At 36.3% G+C, this 19,662-nt stretch overlaps 1 protein-coding gene and 1 long non-coding RNA gene across 4 annotated transcripts in view; one reads left to right on the plus strand and one right to left on the minus strand.

Moving 5' to 3' along the window:
• Window positions 1–17,450, plus strand: part of BBS5 (Bardet-Biedl syndrome 5) — a 28,009-nt gene extending 10,559 nt beyond the window's left edge. Inside the window, exons 5-12 of one of the 2 annotated variants that reach the window (XM_046658479.1) lie at window positions 3,188–3,315; window positions 5,802–5,937; window positions 8,942–9,037; window positions 11,842–11,904; window positions 13,651–13,785; window positions 15,583–15,666; window positions 16,604–16,627; window positions 16,778–17,449. In XM_046658479.1, coding sequence (XP_046514435.1) covers window positions 3,188–3,315; window positions 5,802–5,937; window positions 8,942–9,037; window positions 11,842–11,904; window positions 13,651–13,785; window positions 15,583–15,666; window positions 16,604–16,627; window positions 16,778–16,879 — 768 coding nt within the window. In that variant the 3' untranslated portion in view covers window positions 16,880–17,449. Of the gene's footprint in view, window positions 1–3,187; window positions 3,316–5,801; window positions 5,938–8,941; window positions 9,038–11,841; window positions 11,905–13,650; window positions 13,786–15,582; window positions 15,667–16,603; window positions 16,628–16,777 lie in introns of both variants that reach the window. The other variant, XM_046658480.1, reaches the window with a different exon arrangement.
• Window positions 5,448–10,354, minus strand: LOC124238041 (uncharacterized). Of its 2 annotated transcripts, none has more exons than XR_006888218.1 (3): window positions 10,051–10,354; window positions 8,727–8,866; window positions 5,448–5,506 (listed from the first exon to the last, which is right to left on the minus strand). It is a non-coding gene; the product is annotated as an uncharacterized LOC124238041 (long non-coding RNA). The 2 variants fall into 2 exon arrangements; XR_006888219.1 differs by lacking the exon at window positions 5,448–5,506 and adding an exon at window positions 5,956–6,738.
• Window positions 17,451–19,662: the final 2,212 nt, after the last annotated feature.

Below are 19,662 nucleotides of genomic sequence, written 5' to 3' on the forward strand. Positions count from 1 at the left end.
CTTGTAGTCGATTTCTAGTTTCATAGCATTGTGGTCAGAAAAGATGCTTGATATGATTTCAGTCTTCTTAGATTTATTGAGGCTTGCTTTGTTTCCCAACATATGGTCTATCTTTGAGAATGTTCCATATGCACTTGAGGAGAATGTGTATTCTGCTCTTTTTGGATGGAATGTTCTATATATGTCTGCTGAGTCCATCTAGTCTAGTGTTTCATTTAAGGCCACTGTTTCCTTGTTGACTTTCTGTCTGGATGGTCTATCCATTGATGTAAGTGGGGTGTTAAGGTCCCCTATTGTTATCATGTTGCTGTAAATTCCCCCCCTTAAGGTCTGTTAATAGTTGCTTTATATACTTTGGTGTTCCTATGTTAGGTGCATATATATTCATAAGTGTTATGTGTTCTTGGTGGAATGTCCCCTTTATCATTATATAATAGTCTTCTTTGTTTCTCATTATCTTTTTTATCTTGAAGTCTGCTTTGTCTGCCATAAGTGTGGCTGCACCCACTTTCTTTTGCTTGCCATTTGCCTGGAGTATCATCTTCCATCCCTTCATTCTGAGCCTGTGTCTTTAGAGCTGAGATGGGTCTCTGGGAGACAGAGTATTTTGGGAATTTTAATTTTTTTATTTGTGTGTGAGGTTGTGACTAAATATTTGTTTGTGAGGTTGTGACTAAATTGAAGTGGTTATAGTTATTTTTGATGCTTTCTTTCCCCTTATCCTTTTTTATAATTGTTTGCTAACCTGTTCTGATATAGAGCTGAAATTTTCTGATTTTGTCCATCTATTTATCTCCCTGGTCAAAGCGTCATATACTTTTGTCTTTTTGTTCAAGTAGGAGAGCTCCCTTCATCGTTTCTTGTAAGGCAGGTCTGGTGGTGATGAACTCCCTCAACTTTTGTTTGTCTGGGAAAGCTTTTATTTCTCTGTCATATCTGATGGATAATTTTGCTGGATAGAATATCCCTGGCTGATAGTTTTTGTCTTTCAGTATGTTGGATATATCATTCCACTCTCTCCTAGCCTGTAAGGTTTCTGCTGAGAAATCTCCTTAAAGCCTGATAGGGGTTCCTTTGTAGGTTATTTTCTTATGTCTTGCTGCCCTTAATATTTTTTCTTTGTCATTGACTTTTGACAGTTTTAATTTTATATGCCTTGGAGAAGGTATTTTTTTACATTGATGTAATTAGGAATTCTCTTAGCTTCATATACCTTCATGTCCAGCTCTAGCCCCAGGTTTGGGAAGTTCTCAGCTATTACTTCTTTGAATAAGCAGTCTGCTCCTTTATCCCTCACTTCTCGCTCTGGGATACCTGTAATCCTTATGTTACTTTTCCCAATTGAGTCAGATATTTCTCGAAGAATTTCTTCATTTTTTTTTTTAATCCTAGTTCTGTCTCCTCTTCCACCTGGATCATTTCTAGGTTTCTGTCTTCAGGCTCACTGATTCTCTTCTCCATAAGGTCTGCTCTATTTTTTATGCTTTCTCCATTATTTTTTACCTCATTAATTGTGTTCTTCATATCCAGCATTTCTGTTCAGTTTTTTTTTGGACTTCAATCTCTTTAGTGCAGTATACCTTCTGTTCATTAATTTTAACCCTGAGCTCATTGAACTGTCTTTCTGAGTTTTCTTGTAACTCATTGAGTTTCTTTATGACTGCTATTTTGAATTCTCTGTCAGTCAGATTGTAATCTTCTGTGACTTCTAGTTGGGTTTCTGGAGAGCTGTCATTCTCCTTCTCTTCTGCTGTGTTACTGTAGTTCTTCATGGTGTTTAATGAATTGATCCTCTGCCCCTGCATTTGTGGTAATAAACATCTTTCTTAGTTGAGTACAGCTTTGATTACTTTGGTTCTGAGCTGCTTCTGGTTGTATTTCAGAGACTGTACTTTTGACCCTCCACTGCCTCTGCCAGAGGCATTGTCATTGCCCTTATTATGCTGCTTGTGCCTCTGAGGTTGCTGGTGCCTTGCTGCTTTCGATGTCACCACAGTCTCAGGTGTTGCCTCTGGGGTCACCAGACAGTGAGCACTTCTGCTGCTTTTGGGGTCGCCTGGGTCTCAAGTTCCCGCACTTGCTGTCTGCAGAGTCTCCACAGTTTCTGGGTGCTGCTGCCCCCTGCACCTCCTGCACTACTGCTCCAGGATTATCTGTGGGTGTTGGCAGCACCACTGCCAGGGGTGCTGGATTCACAGGTGTTGCTGTTGCTATCAGGGGCCTGGGTTCTTGTATGCAGCCCCTGCTGGTGGTAGAGCCAGTGTCAGGTGCCCCACCACTAGGGGCTGGATCTCAGGTTCTGCTGTGTTTCCTGAAGCCTCAGGTTTCAGGTGCCACCTGCTACTGCGGGTGGAGGTGTAGGGGCTAAACCACAAGTGTTGTTGCTGGCTCTGCAGTCTGGTCACGGGTGCCCACCAGTATGCTTTTTGAGACCTCGGGTCAGGGCAGCCTGCTTCTGCTGATGAAATCCACATTTTGCTTACTGTCCCCACTGCTGGAGGGACCAGTGCCATTGCCAGGGGAAGGGGAGGGGGCTGAGTCTCTGGCTTCTCTGTGTCCTGAAGCCTCAGGACATGTGTGCCATCTGCCACAGCTGGGAGGGGCAGGAGCCACAGCCTCTGGTCACTAGTGCTGGTGCTCACACTGATGTCTGCCCTGAAACCTCGGATGAGGGCACCCTGCCCGTGTCAGGCAAATTCACGCCTTGGGTGTAGTTCCCACTGCTGGAAAGACTGGTGCCGCCGTAGGGGGTGGGGGAGGGGGTGGGATTCGGGTCCCCAATTCCACTCTGTGTCCTGAAGCCTCAGGACATGTGTGCCACCCACCATTGCTGGGGGCAGAGGACAGGGGCCAAGCCACAAGTCCTGTTTGTCCTTGCAGCCTGTGATCACCGGCATGCATGCCGGTGTGAGGATCCATGTTTTAGATCACCACCACTGTGGGGGAGAGAGGGCTGCTCCCCTAGTTCCACTGCTTCCTGGAGATCTAGTCCCCTCACCTTCAGATAGATAGATGCATCTTGGGTCACTCAGGTGTTCTGGTGTGCTGTGCAGGAAATCCTTTGTTGGTCACTGGATGTATGACTGGTTGTAACTTAGAGGGGAGAGACAAAAGGAACGACTCACTCCACCATGATACTGACATCACTCCTTAAAATCTGAACTTTTAAATAAATTTGTTCTTACAGAAATTACGAGGCCAAACTGAAGCTCTTTATATACTAACAAAATGTAACAATACTCGTTTTGAGTTTATATTTACAAATTTGGTTCCTGGAAGTCCTAGACTTTTTACTTCTGTGATTGCAGTACACAGGTATGGTAATACTTTATAGATTATTGACTATTTTTAAGGTGATTCCATGATATAAAGATTTAGAGGATAAAGTTTAGAAATGTGGTGCTATCTTCCTCAAAGCTGTATTGCAAATATCCTGAAGCTGTATTGACACACTGCATTATCATTTAATAGACACTTTGAAGGTAATTATAAAACACACAAGTCTACTAAAGATTCATAAAAATTTCTACTGATTCCATTAAATCAGCTACCAAGATGGTTACAGTGAAATAGAGAATTCATTCAGTGTAGTAACCAAGTTGGATAATTAAATTAATGAATTTAAAAGATTATTTTTCTAACAGTAGAAGGTATATTTGGGTGTTTACTCCAGAGTTTTGTGGTGGTTTTGTTTTTTGTTTGCTAAATTCTTCTCTTTTCACTACTTCAGCTCATTTTTTTAACCATCCCTAAGTACTATGATTTTTTTAAAACCTTGGCTAAGATGACAGACAAAATATATATATACACAAATTTATACACACAGAGAGAGATATATATAATACATATACCATTGTTTTAATCTGCATTTATTTTATTACTAATGATGTTGAAATATTTCATATTTTTTTGGCTATTTATGGTTTTCTACTGTAAATTTCTTAATTATGTCCCCACCTGTAATATATGTTGCAAATGTATTTTAGTTTCCTAGTTTGTTGATTTTTTATTTTGTTGGTGATTTTTTAATCTACATAATGGTTTGATTTTTTTAAGATATAATTCATATAACATAAAATTTACCATTTTAAAGTTTACAGTTTGGTAGTTTTAGGACATTCACAAGGTTGTGCAACTATTGCCACTAGCCGATTCCGGAATATTTCCATTACCCCAAAAAGAAACTCCCACAACAGTCACTCCCCATTTCCTCCTCCCCATAGCCTCTGCAACCCCTGATTTACTTTCTGTCTCTATGGATTTGCCTGTTCTGAACATTTCATATACATGGAATTATACAATACAGTGGCCTTTTATGTCTGGCTTCTTTCACTTACATAGTGTTTTCAAGGTCCATCCATGCTGTAGTATGTATCAGTACTTCATTCCTCTTTACGGGTGAATAATATTCCATTGTATAGATACATATTTTGTTTATACACTAGTTAGTTGATAGACATTTGAGTCGTTTCCAGTTTTTAGCTGTTATGAATAATGCTTCTATGTACATTTGTGTACAAGTTTTTTGTGAAAACATTTTTCTATTCTCTTGGGCATATACCTAAACCTTAGCTCTTTATTTCACTTTACTTGGAGCAGTAACATGAAATGGAGTGTGAAGGGAGGATGGAAGCTGCTTTTCTTTAACAGTATAAAAATGTTTTAAGTCTTCCCCCCAAAATAATTTACAGCATAAATGGTTTCCATTTTTTCCACTGGTTAAATATTAATGATTATAGCACAAAAGGAAATTAACATTTATTGGCAAATACTTGAATCCTGCTCTCTCACAATTTATATATTAGAAGATTAATTAGAGTAAAAATCAGAAATTTAGCAATGAACATTGTAATTTCTGTAAATGACTTCTGATGTTACTCAGGCTAAGAAAACCCTTTAGTTTCATTAAGTGGGTAAATTAGCCTATATTTTTGTGGAGTAAAATTAGAATTAACTAACAAAAGTTAAGAATTTTCTTTGTATTTATTACTTATCAATAAGGAGACCTGGAAAGAAAAAGTTATAGGGATTTTGTGTATGTACACACACACAGATACACACACTGTCCTGGGGTCCCTTTTGGAGTTGGTACAGATTCATTCTTATTTTCCATATAGATGTGAGCATAATGTTTTCAGGTTGCAGTGAGAAAAGTAATTGAACTCCTGTTTGACAAAACAGAGAAATGAAGGGAAGCATTTTGATAGAAAAAATGATTTCCATGTCTATTATATGCAAGCATTATTTGTCAGCTTAGAGAGAAAATTGTTTTCCTCTCATTTGTGCTAGATGATATATATTGCCTTAAAAATTAGACATCTAAGGGGCTGGCCCCATGGCCGAGTGGTTGGGTTCGCGCGCTCCGCTGCAGGCGGCCCAGTGTTTTGTTGGTTCGGATCCTGGGCGCGGACATGGCACTGCTCGTCGGACCACGCTGAGGCAGCATCCCACATGCCCACAACTAGAAGAACCCACAACGAAGAATACACAACTATGTGCCGGGGGGCTTTGGGGAGAAAAAGGAAAAAATAAAATCTTTAAAAAAATTAAAAAAAAAAAATTAGACATCTAAAAAATAGGTTAGTGAGACAAACTGTGTAAATATTACACTAAAATGACAAAGTCTACAAAAGACTAATCACCAAACTTATTGAAAAGCAAAATTTTTTAATTTACTGTAATAATTATTTGAGCAATGTACATAAGTGCTAACAACTGTATACTTTAGTAGATAAGTAAACATAACCTAAGAAAACTGCGTTTTCAGTTTGGCTTAATGTTTTGTTTATTCTTTTTTATAGAGCATATGAAACTTCTAAAATGTATCGTGATTTTAAATTGAGAAGTGCACTAATTCAAAATAAGCAACTAAGATTATTACCACAAGAACATGTATATGATAAAATCAGTGGAGTGTGGAATTTATCCAGTGATCAGGTATGGTGCAGAAAACAATGAACCTTTGGGGGCAGTGCTTTGGTAATCATTTTTCCAGTTATCATTGGGTTTGTATAGTCATTTAACTCTGTTAAAATTAGCATTATACCTCTTGATAAATTTAGCATTATAGCTCTTGATATAAAATAATATTCTCATTTGTATAGTTTTCTGCTCTTTTAGCAACATTTGTTCTACATAGAATTTAGAGCCGGCATGGACTTTAGTTATCATCTAGTTCAGTCCCTATTCACTTACAGATGAGAAACTCAAGCCCCAAAGAATTTAGTGGCTTCGCGCATCTAATTCATCCCAGAGCCATGCTCTTCTGCCTGGACTACAGTACCCTCCATCTTGATAATTTATGCTCAGGGGGGAGAGCCATGGGGTGGACAGTCATGGAAGCCTTTTAAACTGGTTTTTATGGAATTAAACATATACTTCATTTGGTGACTCCTGTATTCATTATTGTAACTTTCTATTTGCCCTTGAAATTATGACCAGTTCACACATGTAAGCAACTAATAGTTGGAACAAGTAACACATCAATTTCTAGAGAAAAATTTGTGTCTAACTAAGAATAGTTTCCAGCCTTTCTGTGTGTTACAACCGAGATTAGAGTGATAATCACTGTGGTAAAGCTAGAGCATTTGAATGAAGAGCTGCTTGCTAAACATTAAATCATAAATTGTAAATAAACTTTGCTTATTTGAAAAGTTCTAAATTATGATAAAGCTTCTATAGGATATAGACGGCTCCCCATCTGAATGACTTCTCATCAGGAGTCAGCAAACTCTTTTCCTGTAAAGGGCCAGATGGTAAATATTTTACACTTTGCAGGCAATATAGTTTCTGTCCTAACTTCTCAGTCCTGCCATATAGTTTGAAACCAGCCATAGACAATAAGCAAGTGAGCATGGCTCTATTTAAATAAAACTTTATTATGAATACTGAAGTTTGAATTTCATACAGTATTCATGTGTCATGAAATATTGTTCCTTTGACTTTTCTCCAACTATTTAAAAATATAAAAATTTTCCTGGAGCTGGCCTGGTGTGTAGTGGTTAAGTTTGTGCACTCCACTTCGGGAGACCAGAGTTTGCAGGTTCGGATCCCCGGTACCGATCTACACACCACTCATCAAGCCATGCTGTGGCGCTGTCCCACATACAAAATGGAGGGAGAGTGGCACAGGTGTTAGCTCAGGGACAATCTTCCTCAAGCAAAAAGAGGAAGATTGGCAGCAGATGTTTGCTCAGGGCCAATCCTCCTCACCAAAAAAAAAAAAAAAAAAAGAAAGAAAGAAAAAAGCAATTTTCCTGAGCTTGTAGGGCATACAAAATGAGGTGGCAGGCCAGATTTGGCTCATGGAACATAGTTTACCAACTCCTGCTTTAAAAGCTTCCTTCTGTGTATTCCTTATGTAGCCTGAACTTAATTAGCACTCTATTCCTACTCTAAAATATAGAGCTTGTCTGTACACCCACATTAGATTGCAGGCTTTATAAGAGGATAGGGGTGTTCATAGTTAGATCCTTACCACGTAGCATGACACCTGGCATTTTTAATTAATTAATTAAGATGTTCCAGGATCATCTGATAAATTATTTTATTGAAAATAGGGATGTTATTGTCAACCTAATTTATGTTTATTGAAAAATAATAAAACAAATAAAATATGCCCTCTTATTTTTAAAAGTCTTTAGGAGTTTTGCAAGTTGTTTTCTTTTTCTAAAATAAGAGGAACAATGACGTAAAGAATTATTCCTTATAAAATTAGTATTGTTTAATTGGACTTAGGCTAGAAATAATGGGGGTAAAATTTTTTGTATAACAATTTCTTGCAAGATGAGAGTGGAGGGGAGAAATATATATACTTAGACATATATTTATTAGTTTAATTATTAATTGGGAAATAGGTGATCTTTTCTGATGTTTCAAACCTGCTCATCCCAGAAGAGGGCTTTTTCGGTTTTGGGTTTGCAAGTTAATGTTTTTCCACAACCTCAAAGTATAAAATAAATTCCTCTGAGTACAAGTGGTGGGGAAGAGGTGGAGAGGAGGTGGAGAATGACAGATAAATGGTAGAGGCAGATAATTTTGGTGCCATCTTATTAGGTCTTGAAGATATTTTTAGACCACTTAGCTATCATCTGGGAGAATTTCTTTCTTCTTCTTCTTCTTCGTCTTTTTTTTTTTTTTTTTTTTTGCTGAGGAAGATTCACCCTGAGCTAACATGCATTGTCAATCCTCCTCTTTTTTTTGCTTGAGGAAGATTCACCCTGAGCTAATATCCATTGCCAATCTTCCTCTATTTTTTTGCATGTGGGACACCACCACAGCATGGCTGGTGAGTGGAACAGATCTGTGCTTGCAATCTGAACTCACAAACCTGGGCCACCAAAGTGGAACACGCAGAACTTTAACCACTCGGCCACAGGGCAGGGCCCTTCTGGGTAATTTTGAGTAGATGTTGTGGAGCCATGTGACTGGAGAACAGTTTTGATCTGTAGTTAGTTTTGAAGAGCCATAAAATCTCTCTTGTGGACCAGTGGGACTTATCACATGTGTTTTGCCATGCTCTTACCACAACTCCGTTGCCTTGACTTATCCCAGGTTTTGAATAATAGTCATAATAAGATCTAACACTTGTAGACTTCTTCCTATGTGCTAGATACTGTGCTAAGGGCTTTATTTACATGGGTTACATAATCAAATCTCCATTTTATGTTTAATACAATGCACCAAGAAGAAATTTGCCCCTGGTCAGACAACTGGTAAGTACTTACGGTGTAATGATTAGCGTCCAACCCCAGAGTCCAGGCTCTCCATCATCTACTTGTACTGCCTCCAGTTAATGATGAAGTCATCAATAACTCCATAATACTCAATTCTGGTATTTGCTGCTGCTGTGGTAATCAGAATTATTCTGGTGTTTACAAAATAAAGAATAAGGATTAAAACAAATGATCATTGATGTCTCTCTCACTACTCTCTTTCACAGGGAAATTTAGGAACCTTTTTTATTACCAATGTGAGAATTGTGTGGCATGCAAATATGAATGACAGTTTTAATGTCAGTATACCATATCTGCAAATTGTAAGTGCATGCATTTTGGTGACCTTATTTTAATGTGGAATAAATCATTTCTGTTCAAGGGTTAAGACTTTTGGGTTTAGAGGAATGCTCTTTCTCCCTTTTTAAGTGGCAGCAGTTTACCTGAGAGCATACTTTTAAAGTGTTGGTAATTTACTATTTCAGTATAGAAAAGCCCCAAATATACTTGCACTCAAGGAAACAGCACCATTATCAACCTGCTATTAAGACAGAAATATACTGGGTTCTAAAAATTTAAATGGTTATCATACAGATTAAGATGTGTCTTTCTTAGATTCTATTCAGTGGACTTTAGCTACTAGTTTTCCATAACCTTTCCACTAGGCGGTTCCCTGGCATGGCTTTTAGCACACTGATCCACACACTTTATCTTAGTTCTCCTGCCACTTTCTCCTCAAACCCTTTTAGAGCCAGAATTAACTCACCAATTCTGTGAATTAACTGTTTTCATTGTATTCAGATAAAGCATGTAATTGCTTTATTGTTATAGGCTTGGCAAAAGAAATTAAGATGATTTTTAGTGATAATGGTTTTAGTTTAAGTTAAATTAAAGCTGTTAAAATTCAGAATAAGAGACAGATTTGTTTTGGGAGTAGATAAAGGTGGTTCTTTTTACTGTCTGCTGCTGCTATGATAAGAATGTGATTCAGTGAAACAAATAGTAAACTCCAATAAACTAAGGAATTTCATTTTGTATTAAAAGAAACTACTTAGAGGGCTCTAGTGCAAATTAGATGTAACATAAAAATATTAATGAAAATTCTGTGAGATTATTCTATGATAATCACTTAGGATAGTAGTCTTAAGACTAAGCAGTTTCATTAATAAATATTTATTGAGTGGATACAATGTATATGATATCTGGAAAATGTCATTTCTTCAAAAGACTTCCTGGCCTATGGGAAGGATAATTCTTTGCACAATATTCCCAAGCCTATCTTTTACCGAATTGTTTGATTTCTGAATTGCTTTAAAATATCTGATCATTCATTTACCAAATGTTGAGCACCTACTCTATGTTAGGTGCTAGAGATACATCAGGAAAATCACGAACCAGTACACAGTTCCTGCCATCAGGGAGCTTTGTCTGGTGGAGAAAAGCAACACATTAAACAGAAAATCATAGACTCTGATAAGAAGAAAATTCTTTCTGGCTGACTAAAGAAACATAAGAATTTATAATCATGGGGCCGGCCCAGTGGTGCAGTGGTTAAGGTCGCACGTTCCACTTCTCGGCAGCCTGGGGTTCACTGGTTCAGATCCCGGGTGTGGACATGGCACCGCTTGGCAAAAGCCATGTTGTGGCAGGCATCCGACGTATAAAGTAGAGGAAGATGGGCACGGATGTTAGCTCAGGGCCAGGTTTCCTAAGCAAAAAGAGGAGGATTGGCAATAGTTAGCTCAGGGCTAATCTTCCTCAAAAAAATAATTTATAATCATGGGTGGGAAGATGTATGTGACACAGTTTACACAAGTATTTGATAAATTAGTGTTTGTATTGTTCATTGTTGTTTTATACTGCATTTGCATATGTTATAGCTTGCCTAACTTAACCTCTATTATGCTGAATAATTACTGAATAGTAAACAGCCTTGTGCTTTCTGTTCTTCAAATAGGATACTTTTTGTTATTTAAGAATACAGTTGCCATATATGGCCTCTGGAATGAATTCAGCCTGGCCCAAACCACTTGCAATCTGATATCATCACAGTCTGTCACTGTGTAGTCATATTCTAACTTCAGCTCTCCGCCTCAGCCATCGCCCTGACCCTACTCCTATAGATATATATCTGTATGTTTCTTCTTGCCAGTTTCTATCTTACCAGCCTGTGTCACCCACAGTCACCTGGCTAGATTACCTGTTGACAACCAGGATGCCAGTGTTCTATGGTTCTTAACCAGGACTGTGTGTAATCCTGGTGAGGTGTGAAGTAGTTCAGATGGAAGGCCAGGTTTTCATAACAATTACCATTTAGTCTCTCTCTGTCTTCTTTCCTCTCTCTCTCCTCATTCTCTTTCTCAACTTCCAGTGCCTATCTGAAAGTGTGATATGCCATCACCCACAGATTACCCTTCTTGGGCTTCTGTCTGCTGGTCATAACATTAGATCCTCCATGGTTCTCTCTAATGCCACCAGCAAACATATTTTGTGTCACTTTCTACAGGTACTACCTGTCATTGTGCTTCAACCCTTCTTCCCTTCTCCAACGCTACTGGTATCGCTGCTCATCTCCTGCTAGCCAAGCTTAATTCTCATGTCACACTTACCTGTTGTTAATTACATTTGACCTATCCCAGACTTCCTTGATAGCCAGTGAGGAATGCTCATAACTTTTTTTTTTAATAAATGGAATAGAGGTTCTTTAATAATTTAGCCCCCTATGATGTAAGAAACAGAAGGCACACATGACTTTTTCAAACTAACCCAGCCTTAAGTGCTACAAAAGATACTGGCTCTCCAGTAACCAGAAGATTACTAGTTATTGGTTTAAAATATTCAGAGAAGTTCTGGACTCCCTGGGGCTAGGGTATATTTGAGTCAGAGAATTTTGTACATATTTCAGAGATGTCTTCTTCCTACTGCCTTAGAACTTTGCTACCTATATCCAGTATGAAAATTTTCATTTACTTGATCTCTGTGGGAGTAAAATAAAGGAAAGAGAGAATTCTGTTCTTTAGACTATGAAAGGCAGTTTCTGTGTAAAAGTTGAAAAACCTTTGTTAAAGAGTCACTACTATCAGATAATAAAATCATGAATTTTTTTTCTTTTTCATTTTATATCTAGCGTTCAATAAAGATTAGAGATTCAAAATTTGGTTTAGCTCTTGTCATAGAAAGCTCTCAGCAGGTAAGACACCTTATATTTTTATTAATCCTTAATAGATTTTTAAAACTATGTGACAGTCTATGTTTTTAATTTATATAGTAACCAGCTTACATCCAAGAAGAATATTAGCCATTACGTGACGTTATATTGAGTTTGGAGTCATATAGAAATTGTCCCCATAGGAAGAATCCTGCTTATGTTTCTTTGTTGGACAGATGTAATCATTATTATCATTATGATTATCATTTTTAATGACAGAATCAAGCCACTGTACTTTTCATGCATTGTCTCAATCTTTACACAACCCTATGATACAGTTACTATTTCTTCCCCATTTCACAGTGAAAGAAACAGACTTTTAGAAGTTAGGAACCTTGCCCGTGGTCTCACAACTAGTAAGTGTTGGGGCTAGGTTCTTATTCCACATCTGACTGGTGCAGAAGACTGTCTTTGAGAAACACAGATATATACAGATACACACACATCCTCTATTTGAGACTTTATACTCTCTCATCTAATTATAAACTGCTATGTCCCATTATGCCAAGTTTTTGTAGAAATATGTTTAAATAAAAAATTTACTTATGTACAAAATCACTTCTCTTCTAAATTCTAAATTTAAACATGAGTATCTACTTACTCCTTTCCCCTGGCCTATAGATTAGTAGCTGCCATTTATTGAGTACTTATTACATTGCAGGAACTGTACCAGATGTCTTATGTATTTTATTTAATACAACTTGACAGTCATTTTATGGTGAGAAAATTGAGGCTTAGAAAGATAAAGAAAGTTTGTTTCCCAGCATCATACAGCTAGTAAATTTGTTGTAAAGCCAGAATTTGAACTCAAAAGTGTCTGCTCTCAACTGAAAGCATATGCTCTCACTTATTACAGCATGCTACTTAATATTTAACACACTTCTCCAACCATCTGTCATGGTCAAGTTTCTTTCCTAATTCTTCAAGGAGATAACTTCAGGTAGACCATTCCTTTTCTTCTTTTAATATATAGTCTACCTCAGAGATATTGCAGTTTCAGTTCCAGACCACTGCAGTAAAGTGAACATCACAATAAAGCAAGTCACATGAATTTTTTGGTTTCCCAGTGCATATAAAAGTTATGTTTACACTATACTATAGTCTATTACATGTGCAATAGTATCATGTCTAAAAAAACCGTGTATGTACCTTAATTAAAAAACTACTTTATTGCTCAAAAATGCTAACCATCATCTGAGCCTTGAGCAAGTCATCATCTTTTTGCTGGTGGAGGGTCTTATAAAAAACGCAGTACCTGCAAAGTGCAGTAAAGCAAAACGCAATAAAATGAGGCATGCCTGTGTCCCGTTTCAAGGTCTAGCTCACGAAAAACTTAGTTCCCTTGGCCTTCACAATCTACAGTGTATTTCTTTTTTAATTTTAAAATATCAGGTTTGACATTAACAGATGAAATGGTATGATATCTGGATATGCTTCAAAATAATTCTGAGTGGGTGAGGGGAGGAGATTTGAGGGAGGGGGAAGTTACAGATGGAACAGAGTTGGCATGTACTGTTATTTGTCCAAGCTGGATGATGGCTATGCGGACACTTATTGCACTTTTCTTTCTATTTTTGCAGACGCTTGAAGTTTTTCATAACAAAAATTTTAATTAAAAAAATCATCGTACATGTTACACTCTGAAATAAGGACAGAGCTATGGATTATCATGTACTGTAAATACTATTCCTCAGGCTTGTTTTTTGTTTTTTCGTTTTTTTCTTGCAGAGTGGCGGATATGTTCTTGGCTTTAAAATAGATCCTTTGGAAAAACTACAAGAATCAGTTAAGGAAATCAATTCACTTCACAAAGTCTATTCTGCCAATCCTATATTTGGAGTGGATTATGAGATGGAAGAAAAGGTAATTTGTTCAGTATGTGAAATACAGAGTTTGCTGAATTGCTTTTACACAATCTATAAAATTCAGATATAAACACATTGTGTACCATTTAATTTTAAACTGTCTTCTCACTGGCTGCTTAATCATTCATTCCTGCCTTCCTAGGTGAGCAGCCTGTCCAGACAAGCCTCCATATGCAGGGCTCCTCTGATGTAGACAGACTTTAGTCTCTCACTCTGTCAGCTTTATTTTTATTCTACTTCACCCTCCCACTGGCATTTTGGAAAACCTTACAGGCCTCATGGAAACCACTCTCTTCCTCCAGTGCCCCCAGTCTAGCAACTCCAGGAGTCTGCTCCGTCAGTCTAGCAACTCCAGGAGTCTGCTCCGTCAGTATGTCCTGTGTCCATTCCTATTCACCTGTGCCTCTGCAATACCACTTATGGAATATTTTGAATATCACACCCACATGTCTGCTCTTTGCCTTGCTCTTGACTTCTGATTCCTGCCCCAGTCCATGCTCTCCAGGTACATCAGCTTTTTTTTTTTTTTTTTTAAGATTTTATTTTTCCTTTTTCTCCCCAAAGTCCCCCGTACATAGTTGTGTGTTTTTAGTTATGGGTCCTTCTAGTTGTGGCATGTGGGACGCCACCTCAGCATGGCCTGATGAGCGGTGCCATGTCCGCGCCCAGGATCAGAGCTGGCGAAACCCTGGGCCGCCAAAGCAGAGGGCGCGAACTTAACCACTCGGCCACAGGGCTGGCCCCCATCAGCTCTCTTTTAGCTTTACTCTTCAGCCTTTCCAGCTGGGACCCTTGTCATCTGGTCTATCACTGGTGTCCCTACTAGCCACTCCATTAGAGATGTCCTCACTCTCTGCTCTATCAGCGGTACCTTGCCAGAGTCTCTTTCTCTGGTGCCCTCACTGACCACTCTTATCACATGTTCTCTTGCTGTCTGTTCTTTTGCTGGGGCCCTCTCTGGACACTCTTTTGCTGGTGCCCTTGCCATCCACTTTCTCATCAGTGTCCCTGCTGTTACTCAGCATGTTGAGCCACATCACATCTCACAGAGATTATCTATATCTCTCCTCCTGCTCTTGGACTACAGCATGTGACTAGAGACGATCAGGAAGTAGAGCTGGGCAGCTAAGTGCAAATTCACACTTTCTGACTTCAGCGAGGACCTTGTGGCATGGTAGTGCTCCTTGTACTTAATTTTTTTTTCTCTGTCAAATTCCACATATATCCCCTAGATTATAAACTTTTTGTGGGTAAGGGCAAGGTCTTTATACCCTGTGCCTAATACCTAATACACCCAAGATATTCAAATATTTGAAAAATGAATTAATAAATATCAGCACTATATTTTATTCTGCTTTACCTTTAGAATATTCCATAGAAATCTTAGTTTTTTACTTTTCACAAATTGTATTTAATGACTATTTTGAGGAAAATTGAAAATTTGCTATTATGCAAGACCTAGTTTTTTTTTAACTATGTGAAAGAAAGACAAAATCCAATAAGAGTTTTTTCTTTAAAGATATATCTAAGTATCATGTTAAGTATGTGTTAATTGGTCATTTTAGTTCTTTTCATGAGAGTGACTTCAGATTTAAAAGCTTAGGTTTAAGTGACTCACTTTATTAGTCAAGTTAGTTTTAATAGTGTATAAATTATGCAGTGATTTTTATAAGACTTTAGTTTGTAATTGTGTGATCACAATAAGTATTTACAATTCTCGCAACATATTTTACTAAAATTATTTGTTTAATTAATATTGTCTCTTTGATGCATTTTAACATCTACTGATTTTCAGCCACAGTCCCTTGAAGCTCTGACGGTTGAACAAGTTCAAGATGACGTAGAAATAGACTCTGATGATCACACAGACGCTTTTGTGGTGAGCATCACAAAGAAGAGCTACTAAATTTCTTGTGATTTTTTTTTATCTTGTGATTTAATTATCTTGTGAGTCAAGTTTAATTAAGTAATGATTTAAGTGTAAAACATCATAGAAGTTGAGACTTTTGAGTATTTTAAACATTGTTGGACAGTAATTTTTTTTTAAGTTAGGAATTTTTGTGTGTGTGAGAAAATACTTTTAAATTAACAAATTGGGAAATAGTTTGAGAACACAATTATTCAGAGGATTTCAGACATGAAAAATAGGACATGTTAAATATTATAGTTAATTAAATTAATTTAAAATCTATACATGCTTAATCTTTATGAGATGGGCCACCTTTCAATTTACAGGTGTATTACCTTTAAAAGGATATCTATTTGAACAATAAACTTTCTTGTTTTTCCAAATTTGTATTATTTAGTTAATAGCCGAAATAATAATAATGCTTTCTGTATGCTGTAGTCTATGAGTCTGACCAGAATACCTCTCAGGAACAAATATTTTTAAACATAAGTGTGAAGTTAGTTTGAAATATTTCATTCTAAACTGCTACTGCCTCAAATTACATTGCTTTGTTTTGTTTTGCCAGCATCTTCTTCTAAACCAAAAGTAGGGATGAAATTTTATAGCTTCTAAGTCATTCTTTTTATCTCCTTTCAAGTAAACAATGCTAGTTATACACTAATTACAAAGTACATTTTTTAGAGCTTAAAGCATAACTCTTGTAGACATTAATAATGATTGTCAGAAGAAGTCAATTCTACCAACGTTGTAAAGATAGGTGAGAAAACCGTTAGACACACAGTAACAGAATGTCAAATTCATTTAGTTACAGAATTGTTCTGTAAATTAATTACCTGTTCCTTAGCCTGCTGACCTATTATAATATTATATGTTGAGTATGTGAAATGTAATTTTTTTTGTTTTATAGGCTTATTTTGCTGATGGCAATAAGGTAAGGACATTTTGCTTATATTATATGAAAAAAACTTTCTGTATTCCAACATTTAGTATTCACAAACTTATGTGAAACATATTTTTTGTTTTTTTCTTCTTCCTTGCCCACCTTCTCTATTCCCATCTCATCTGCTTATCTCCCAAAAAGCAACAAGATCGTGAACCTGTATTTTCAGAAGAACTGGGGCTTGCAATAGAGAAATTGAAGGATGGATTCACCCTACAGGGACTTTGGGAAGTAATGAGTTGATCTTGAGTTGAGCTGGATTTCTTTTTAAAGATACGTCAAGATTAAAGATACTAGTCGCCTGCTATAAGGCGTGGAATAGTTTTTACATTTACAGAAAAAGCTTTTAAGAAAGAATTTTTTAATGATTAAGGAAAACCTCATTTATCTAAGATTTACTGCCAGTTTTCTAAAAATTATATTTAAAATTGTAATTGAAATGTATCCAGTTTGTAAATATTTTTATTTTGTACCTAATACTTGTAAATTATTAGTCTGCAGATATTACATGACTGTATCATGTTGGGTTTAATAAAGAATTTATGCAGCACCATTTAACGTTTTGAAAGTATTATTTAAAAGAATAAGACTATTCTTATGGAGTAATTGAAATCCTGCTTTTTTAATTGTAAAAATCTGGTTTAAATATATTATCACATCACTCCAAATGTAAGCCAACTCTAAAAAAATTACAATCCTTAAATTTGTCATTTTTGGGTGATCATTTCTGTGAAAACTAAAAATTATAGCTAACTCTGGAGTATATCAACCACTATGTGAAGTTTTAAGCACTATTTTAAAAATAATTTCAATATAGTTTTGGCAAGAATACATTTATTTTGTAAGGAAATAGTTTTATGTAGTTTGTAAATAAATAGTTTGCTTATTGACCTTCTCCTTGTTTGAATTCATTGAGGCTTCTTTGAAGTTTTCAAAAGTAGGATATATTTTCTCATTTCTTGGTTAAATAAGATTTGGTGACATCTCTGGCATCTGTGTTTTTTGCCACTGGTTCAGTATAAAGAAGCATTGTAAGGAACCTGTGTCAAGGCACTGAAATTAGCCAAAGGAGCCCTCTTTCTCCAGAGGGAAGGGAGTGAGTGTGTAAAAACACTTAAAGTAGGATACAACTGTCTGTATAACCAGAGACACATAGTACAACCAAGCGCTAACCTGAATTTAATAAAAATCAAAGAACAAAAGCTATACATTGGTTTCTTCATTTAAATAGGAAAGGATTTCTACATTTCTAAGGGATGAGGTTATAATAACTTATATTAGAAGAAGAAAAGGTTATTTGAAAAATTTATACAGGTCATAAAATGCTGCCAAGAATATTGTCTAAATAGATTTCCAAGCAAAAGAAACTTTATAAAATTGATGACTAGTAAGAATAATCTCAAATGTCATTTCACGGTATTGCATCTGACTCATTAATCTTTTCAAATGTTAGGTGTTACGTGAGAGAGAAATGAGTCATTTATTGTTTAAACAAGGGAGCAGCTGGTGGTTTTTTCTAGTGTGTTAAACCTTTAGTGGCATCTATAAATGGAAAAAGAGTCAATGAGCTCTTCTTTCAGCTGTTGTTTCAGCAGCTGACAGTACCATTGACTTCACCGTGAGGTAAATTAAGAGGAAAAACTTTACTCATGGATAGAGACCTTGAAGTTTAAAAGTACATAATTCCCTGATCTAGGGGCATTCATTCATTCGACAAATATTTATGGAGCACCCACGAGACTATAACACTGAACAAAACCAAAAAAGCAATCCCTGTCTTCATGTAGCGTATGTTCTTTGAGGCATGTTTAAGAATACCACCCTTTAAGCTGACAGTATTCCCACAGCCGTGCTGCATTCAGAAAATGTGACAATATAATTTTGTAATAAAATATTTCATGAAGAGGTATACAGTGCCATCTGTATATAAACAAAGGATCGATTTTCTTTCAAATCATGCCTTCTACATTCCATAATTAATATGGTGTTCTAGTATAATCAACTTAAATTATGATTCCAGTTATATATTCTCTTTTTGTATATATAAGGCCTGTTTTCCAAATTCTACAGGTGATATAGCATTTCATCCTGATTTTGCTATATTCTGTTGGTAATATTGTTCTCATGAGGTTGCATCTGTTCTATTTTTAACTTTTTATTTAATAAAGATCATCTTCAACACTTAAAATCACAGAATATCTTTAGTGATCATATTGTATACGTGTGGGGTTTTTTCTTTCCCTAGTGTTGACTTTTAACTGTTTTTTTCTGGTCTTGATGATTCCTTTTAATATTTTGCCTTTATTTTGCTTGTTTTATTATCGTTTGCCACATCCAGTCCTTTGTAGAGCAAGAGAGGGAGTGAATAAATTAAATAATTTTATAATTTAATACTAAGTACAGTTTTTCCACCAAGAATAAAGATAATTTAGAATGTCTTAGAAAATTAGCAGTTTCTTTGCATTTATTATTTCAATTATGATGGGGGTATTATTATTATAAAGGTTTCTTTAAAAAAACTATAATTATAGTCCATAAGTAAAAGTCTTTAAGTGTCCTACTTCTAAGAGAAAATTATATATCCCACTGTTTTAAGTAGAAAATAAAAATTTATGTGTAACAGTTACCAGAAAGGGGATCTTAGGAGTATTTAAATGAACTCACCTCATATTCTTGACCTTTGAATCATTAATTCAGACAGTCAAGTAGCTTGCCACTAGACCATTTTTAGCGGACTGATTCATTTTTATGATTCAGTTTTCTGTTTGATAAACATTTTCTTGCGGTAGCCTTTATTAGCGTATCTTCTAATGCTTTATGTATGTTAAGGCTTTCCACTTCATTTAAATCTCTTGTTTCTTAGCTGTTTCCTTAGTGATTAAAAGTTCCAGTTGTTCCTTTCAATCTGTAACAGCTGCAAGAACAACTCTTTCCAAACTGGCTCTCCTAAATTCCCGTTGTTAGAGTTGGTATCTATATATAGCTGGTGGGATTAAATTGCAAAGGCTTCAAGCTGGGCAAAGCAC

This window comes from Equus quagga, chromosome 4 (genome assembly GCF_021613505.1).
Source record: "Equus quagga isolate Etosha38 chromosome 4, UCLA_HA_Equagga_1.0, whole genome shotgun sequence".
NCBI lineage: Eukaryota > Metazoa > Chordata > Mammalia > Perissodactyla > Equidae > Equus > Equus quagga.